At 53.0% G+C, this 7,062-nt stretch overlaps 2 protein-coding genes across 2 annotated transcripts; both read left to right on the top strand.

Annotated features, from left to right (window-relative positions):
• Positions 1-595: 595 nt before the first annotated feature.
• Positions 596-4,106, top strand: LTHEOB_13039 (Nf-x1 finger and helicase domain protein; the record flags this gene model as incomplete). Its single annotated transcript, XM_035509973.1, has 3 exons — positions 596-1,100; positions 1,152-4,001; positions 4,060-4,106. 3 exons carry the CDS (start codon positions 596-598, stop codon positions 4,104-4,106), a joined length of 3,402 nt encoding a protein of 1,133 aa, XP_035375175.1.
• Positions 4,107-5,141: 1,035 nt separating this feature from the next.
• Positions 5,142-6,350, top strand: LTHEOB_13038 (Nf-x1 finger and helicase domain containing protein; the record flags this gene model as incomplete). The annotated part of the gene is made up of 1 exon (XM_035509972.1): positions 5,142-6,350. One exon carries the CDS (start codon positions 5,142-5,144, stop codon positions 6,348-6,350), a length of 1,209 nt encoding a protein of 402 aa, XP_035375174.1.
• Positions 6,351-7,062: the final 712 nt, after the last annotated feature.

Raw genomic sequence — 7,062 nt, 5'->3', positions numbered from 1 at the left:
TTGAGATGTTTGCACACCTACGACACCGGTTCTCTAGATCTCGAGTATCCATAGTCTACAGAATATCAATAACGTGCTGTCAGCAGTTGGTACGGATAAGTAACACTCACCTCAGAGTCGTTATGTGAATCGACCTAGTGTTTACGGTCCTCTATTGTCTGTTTCCACTGATCGGTCAAGAACTTTGTAAGACTTCTTGATCCGACGCTGTACCAGACAGATTTTGCCTGCCCTAATTGAAGTGGCGGGTGACGTGACGCCAATCCATGGCCCGGTAATAGTAAATAGCCCTTGCTTGTCTCACCAAGTAGATAATAATAATCCGGCCCTTCAACCTTTTTTTTTTTCATGCGATAGTCAACCTCTATGACATCCTTCCTTCGCTACCTATAAATTCACACTTTAATTTCTCACAATGGTTGCTGCGAAGCCCTGCAGATTCGAAAATCGGCCTGGAGGTTGCCGTTTCGGTGCCTCGTGCAGGTTTTCTCACGTTGGTGTTCAGACATCAGCTTCAAGCGAAGGGGGTCGCCCTACTACAGATGAGAGTCGCAGCATATCCACCACCGAAGCCGAGTTCCGCAACTGGAGATTCATGATCCCCAAAGATGGCCACCATCCAGACGCCCTTGGCCCTCAGCTATCCAAATTTTTCCAGAAAGGTGCTGAGCTTGTTGTTTCGGACCCGGGAATACGGCAGGACGTAATCATGCGCATGGCATCCACCGGTGGCTTATCCCGTGTTCGTGAGTTGACTGAGCAAGATACAGTATCGCTCACGGACAGCATGAAGCTTCGCAGGTTCCTTAGCCAGCACGTTCCGTTCTTTCGCATCCTCACCCACCCTGACGTACTCTCTTCAATCCTACTCGAGCAGCCGCTTGGCGACCTACTTACCTTCCTCTACGGCTTCAATGGTCACAGAGCTGTACAGCTCTTTTCCTTCATTGCTCAAGTATTGTCCGATGCTTCCAAAGGAGACCTACCGCCGGCATCGCCCTCGGTTGCGGAAATCTTTCAGCTCGTGCTCTTAGCCCTTTCAAAAGTAGTCGACGTCAACAGCGGAGCTCAGATACATCCAGATATCTCGAAGCTTGTCGGTATTTTTTCTCTCTTACTGGAACGTCATGCATCGGACCACAGGAAGGCAGGATGCGAGAATGCATGGGCTTCTCTCGCCAAGATCCAGCAGCGTCTTGGAATTGGACAAGCCATGCCCGATCTGGCCGACAAGGCAAAGCAACCGGTCACCCAAGCCTTTTTTGGCATACCAATTGACTATCCCGGGGGTTTGTCATTGAATGGCCCCCGTCACGATAATGACGACGAAGATATCACCAAAATCCGGGTGCTGCCCACATGGCAAGAGGTTCAGTCTTTGAGACCAGAGTATCTCCCTGTGAGCGACCCTGCCACCTGGCACAAACAAGGCATTCAAGGCCTCCTTGACCGCCATTTCCGCCTCCTCCGAGAAGACACCGTCGGCCAGCTCCGGGATGTCATTCACGCTGAGGTTGCCCGCATGCAGGATCCAGACGGTGCTTTCAGCGGCCGTCGCGACATTCGGCAGGGTCTTCGAACCTACACGTACAGTGGAGTCAGCATTGATGACTTCTCGGTCGATCGTAGAGATGGTTTCCGGTGCCGAGTCTCGTTTCCTCAGCCGCAGCCTGTCCGGACAATGACTAAAAACCAGAGGTCGGAGTGGTGGTCCAAATCTCGCCGCCTGCAGGGAGACGCCCTCGTTTGCTTGCTGGACAGCTCCGGGCTTCTTCTATTCTGCTCTGTGGTCAACGACCAGACAAAATCAAAGACCGCATCCGATGGAGTTGAGAGCAGTGTGGATGACGAGGAAGAAGAACGAAGCCTGCATGGCAACAGCAACATGGCCTTCCTGACTGTCAGTCTTGTGGAGCAGAGTGACCAGCACCTTGATGATCTTCTCCAGCGCTGCTGGGACACTGGCCAAATTTCGCTTGTCGAATTCCCAGGGGTGCTGCTTCCAGCCTTTCAGCCGACCCTGAAGGTACTGCAGCAGATGTCCACAAGCGGCGATGTCCCTTTTCCAGAATTCCTTGCCCCAGGTCAAGCTGAAGTGGGTGTCGTTGGCGTTCCTCCACCAACCTATGCCAGGAATCCTGGCTATCGCTTTGACCTCCGCAAGATTACACGGGGGGGTATGGAACTTCTGCTTCCGTCTACAGGCCACTTTGGTGTCAAAGATCTGATTCGAAACTCGTCGTTGGATGATGCACAGGCCCATGCTGTCGTGGACTCCCTTACGCGCAGTTTTGCTCTCATCCAAGGACCACCGGGCACCGGCAAAAGCTTCACCGGCATCGCTTTGATCAAAGTCCTTTTGGATAATCGCAAAGCTGCGAATCTTGGTCCCATAATCTGTGTCTGCTACACCAACCATGCCCTCGACCAGCTTCTTGAGCACCTGGTGGATGCTGGAGTACCCCAAATCATCCGCGTTGGTTCCAGGTGCAAGTCGGAAGTGTTACAACCGCTTATACTTCGTGAAGTCGCAAAGAAGATGGAGGGAACCAAAGCCGAAAAGCATATTTCTTGGGAGCTTCGCACACAGCTGGGGGCAGATGAGAAGGAAATCGACAATCTCCTCTATACGCTCAGCAATGCGGACTCATGGCAATCTATCAAGCAGTATCTCCAGAAGTATCAGCCCTGCCAGCATGACGAATTGTTTGGGACTGGCTTCGTGGATGAAGAGGGATACGAACTGGAAGGCAGAATGCCGAGGCAAGCTCTACTGGGATGGCTCAAGGGAGGACATCCGCTTGTGCCCGGGCAACAGGAACGCTCAATCTCCACGCTCGAATCGACGGGCTTGATGGCAATGTCTTACAAGGAGAGGCAGAAATTGCACCGTTACTGGGTACATCATCTTCGCGCAAGTGCCCAGCGTGATCTCATACATGCTATTTGCGAGTATAATGATCGGAGAAAGAAGTACCAGCGCAATCGTATGGAGATGGATCTCCGGTGCTTGCAGCAGGCCCACATCATCGGTATCACCACGAGCGGGCTTGCCCGCAACCTTGATCTTCTCCGTCGCATCCGTGCAAAAGTAGTGCTCTGCGAAGAGGCTGGCGAGGTCCTGGAATCACACACACTTACCGCAATGCTTCCTTCTGTTGAGCATGCCATCCTCATCGGCGACCACGAGCAGCTGCGCCCGCAGATCCAACGCTACGATCTAGGGCGAGAACATCCTCGCGGCGAGCAGTATTCCTTGGACACATCACTATTCGAGAGGCTGGTGCGACCGAATCACGACGCCGCGATCCAGCTTCCCTACACCACCCTTGAGACTCAGCGCAGAATGCACCCGGACATTTCGCAACTCGTCCGTGACACAATTTACCCCAATCTCAGGGATGCGCCATCCACTATGGAGTATCCCATGGTTTTCGGAATGAAGCACCGGGTATTCTGGTTTGACCACCGCGAGCTCGAAGCCGGCTCAGATGAGTCTCCGGGTGTTATATCGACCAGCCATACCAACGACTTCGAGATTGAAATGACTCTTGGAGTTGTGTCCCATCTTATTAAGCAAGGAGTCTACCACGCGAATGATATTGCTGTGCTTACTCCATACCTTGGCCAGCTCCACAAACTTCGGACACGGCTCGGACAGATGTGGGAGCTGGTCCTCAATGACCGAGATCTCGAGGACCTCGAAAAAGCAAACATTGCTGCAGACGAAACTCCGCAAGTAAGCAAATCATCGGCGCTGAAAGCCCTGAAGGTAGCCACCATCGACAACTTTCAGGGCGAGGAGGCAAAGGTTGTCGTCGTTTCCTTGGTCCGGTCCAACAAGAAGAACAAATGCGGCTTCCTCAAGACCTCCAATCGTATCAACGTCCTCCTATCTCGTGCACAACACGGCATGTTCATCATCGGGAACGCAGAGACTGCAGGTAGCGTGCAGATGTGGGCAGACGTACTGGACATCCTCCGCACGGACGGCAGCCTCGGTACCGCCTTTGAGCTCGAGTGTCCTCGGCATCCGGACAAACCCATCACGGCCAGTAGGCCAGACGACTTCGCCCAATTCTCCCCGGAGGGAGGATGCAACTTGAAATGCGACCAGAGATTGCGCTGCGGGCACTCCTGCATTAATAAGTGTCATTCCCAGCTGCTCCACGATACCGTAGTTTGCTTGGAACCTTGTCCCAGACCGTTCAAGGGCTGTGATCATTCCTGCCCTCGTACTTGTGGCGTCCATTGTCCGGAGAGGTGTACAGTCAATGTGTTTGACTCAACGAGGGTGCTCTCTTGCGGACACTTTGCGACAGACCTACCCTGCTGGCTGGCTCAAGACCTCTCTACGGTGACGTGCATGGTCAAGGTTCTGCGAACAATCCCTGGCTGTGGTCACAAGGTGGAACTCCCCTGCCACATCGACTACAGAGGAGACAGCTACAAATGCTCCGCTCGGTGCAGCGAGAACCTTGCATGCGGACACACCTGCAGAAGCAGATGCAACGCTTGCAAGACTAGGGAGGAAGGCGTAATCGTCCAGGAAAACCACGGCATCTGCCAACAAGTCTGCGGCCGCGACTACAGCACCTGCCGTCACAGCTGTGGTTCGAAGTGTCATGGTGATAAGCCATGCCCTCTTTGCGAGGCTCCGTGCGAGGTCTTTTGCAGCCACTCAAAATGCAGCAAGAAGTGCCATGAGCCATGCGCTCCATGTGCCGAACAGCATTGTGCTTCCAATTGCCCTCACAGTCAATGTAGCCTTCCCTGCGCTGCACCGTGCGACTGGTTGCCCTGCTCAGTAAGGTGCGAGAAGTCGCTGCCTTGTGGACACCAGTGTGAGTACTCTCCTTTCTGAGCATCTCTACATCTCTTTGTGTACACTGCTGCTCTCCATCCAATATTTCCTGCTGCCGCTTGCCCCCAATGACACACCTCCATGATGCCACCCAACCATTCTTAACATCTCTACAGGCCCTTCGGTGTGTGGAGAAACATGTCCACACGCAAAATTCTGCCAAGTATGCGCTACAAACAACATTAAAGACATGCAGGTCGACTATATTATGATGCTCACATACCGGGAAGTAGACCTTGACGATGATCCATGCCTCTTCCCTCCGTGTGGCCATATCATGACCATGGCCAACATGGATGGCCATATGGACATGGCCAAGCATTACGACACCACAACTGACGGGAGAGTAGTTGGCCTCAAGCCAGCGCCACCATTCTCTAATGATGAACTCAAGGTCTGCCCAACGTGCCGTGGCCCATTCAGAAGCATCTCGAGGTACGGCCGCATTGTCCGTCGTGCGCTCTTGGACGAGTCGACCAAGAAATTCATCGTGTGGTCCAATAAAATTTACTGCGGACTGCAATCACAATTCCAAGCCGCACAAGACCAGCTCTCTGCCACCAGCGAGACAGTGGCGATCGGCACTACAGCACCGGTCGAACTCCAATTATCTGGAAGCCCAACGGCACAGTTCAAACTGTTGCAGGAAACAGCGGGAGCATTGATGATCCAAAGCCGCTACACTCAAGTCTTCCAGCTCCGCAAGAGTATACACGCGCACGTCAAGAAGGTCAAGAAAGAAGAGCAGCCATTCAAGCGCGTGCATGATTTCTGCCAAGACGCTCGGCGCAGGCGCGAGATTACAGGCTCCTTCGACTTCGATCAGGAAGTTCTCCAAACCCGAGCGCACCTCCTCGCCTCTGCCCTTCTCCTCCGTTGCGATCTTGTCCTCATTGCCGACATCGTCAGCATTTGGCGTGACAAGCTACCGGTACATCTCCACGCCAAAGCTCTTGTCAATCTGTCCGCTAGTCGTACCCGCTGCCTCGAGCTGCTCGCCATCGCTGGCGCCACCAACAGCCCCGCGCAGCAGGTCGAAGCCCTCATCGCCTACGCGCAGCTCAACGCCATCGAGCGACCGTTCGCCGCCTCGCCGAACACTCAGGATGAACTACGCGAAGAAGCCCTCATCCACATCACTACCGCTCGCGCCCTCTGCGCTGTACACCCGGGCAGCACGGCCGGGTTGTCTGACGAAGTGGACACGGTGGAGCGGATGCTGCGTGCCGAAACATTCTTTAGTGTTGTTACGTCCGAGGAGCGACGTGCGGTACTGGCAGCCATGGCGACGGAGTTTCGTGGGACGGGACATTGGTATTACTGCGAGAACGGGCATCCATTCACAGTCGGCGAGTGTGGCATGCCGATGCAGCAGACGGCTTGTCCACAGTGCGGGGCACCGGCTGGTGGCATGGATCATGCGCCTGCGGCTGGGGTGAGGAGGGCGGAAGACTTGGAGGAGGAGTTGGAGACGCTGCATTTGTAGGTTGGAGGAATGCTAATGTGCAGGATGCGTTGGCAGAGGGAAGAACTCGGAGCACGCGGGTCTAAGATGTAAGAATAAGATGACTTGAGAGACAGACATTGGAAAAAGATAGTAGAAGTCCTTTGAGAGAGTCGAGTGCAGGATGGGATTTATCCTCATTCCTCACGACGGAATACAGATTAGCTAGTTGTGCATGGTCATACGGACATCAAATTGCGTGAAGCACTCAGATTTCAGTAGTCACTTTTTTTTCACCCTCTCCAAGTGATGCATAAAGTCGATCGTAGACGCGCAGGCACATAACAATTTAATTCGAAAATAAAAAAAAAAACATTAACCATTAATGGCTTGAGCCTAATTCAATCGAAATTTTTTTGCCCCAACCCGTCGTTCCTAGTGACATTTTGGCTATAGGATATTTAAGATGCTCCTTTAGTACTACATTATTGTATCTTAAGCTAGAACATTATCGAATTGGTGTTCAGCAATCCAATTGATGGTAACACTTGGCGTCCGATCAATTTATCATGAAGTAGTTCCCTCGGAAGCGCAGGGCCTGGGTTGATTGGTTTTCAGTGCCCGCTCCTCCTGTGGCGTAGGAGCTAGGTGCATCACGTGAATAGCGAACAAAGTTCGCTACGCTCAAACAAATAGCCGAGGTAAGCGGAGTCTGCTTATTCAGCAGTAGAATTTGATTTTCCTCCAACCGCCC

This window comes from Lasiodiplodia theobromae (assembly GCF_012971845.1).
Source record: "Lasiodiplodia theobromae strain AM2As chromosome Unknown scaffold_116, whole genome shotgun sequence".
NCBI lineage: Eukaryota > Fungi > Ascomycota > Dothideomycetes > Botryosphaeriales > Botryosphaeriaceae > Lasiodiplodia > Lasiodiplodia theobromae.
The sequence above is the reverse complement of the archived record's forward strand: the minus strand, read 5'-3'. Positions and strand labels throughout refer to the sequence as shown.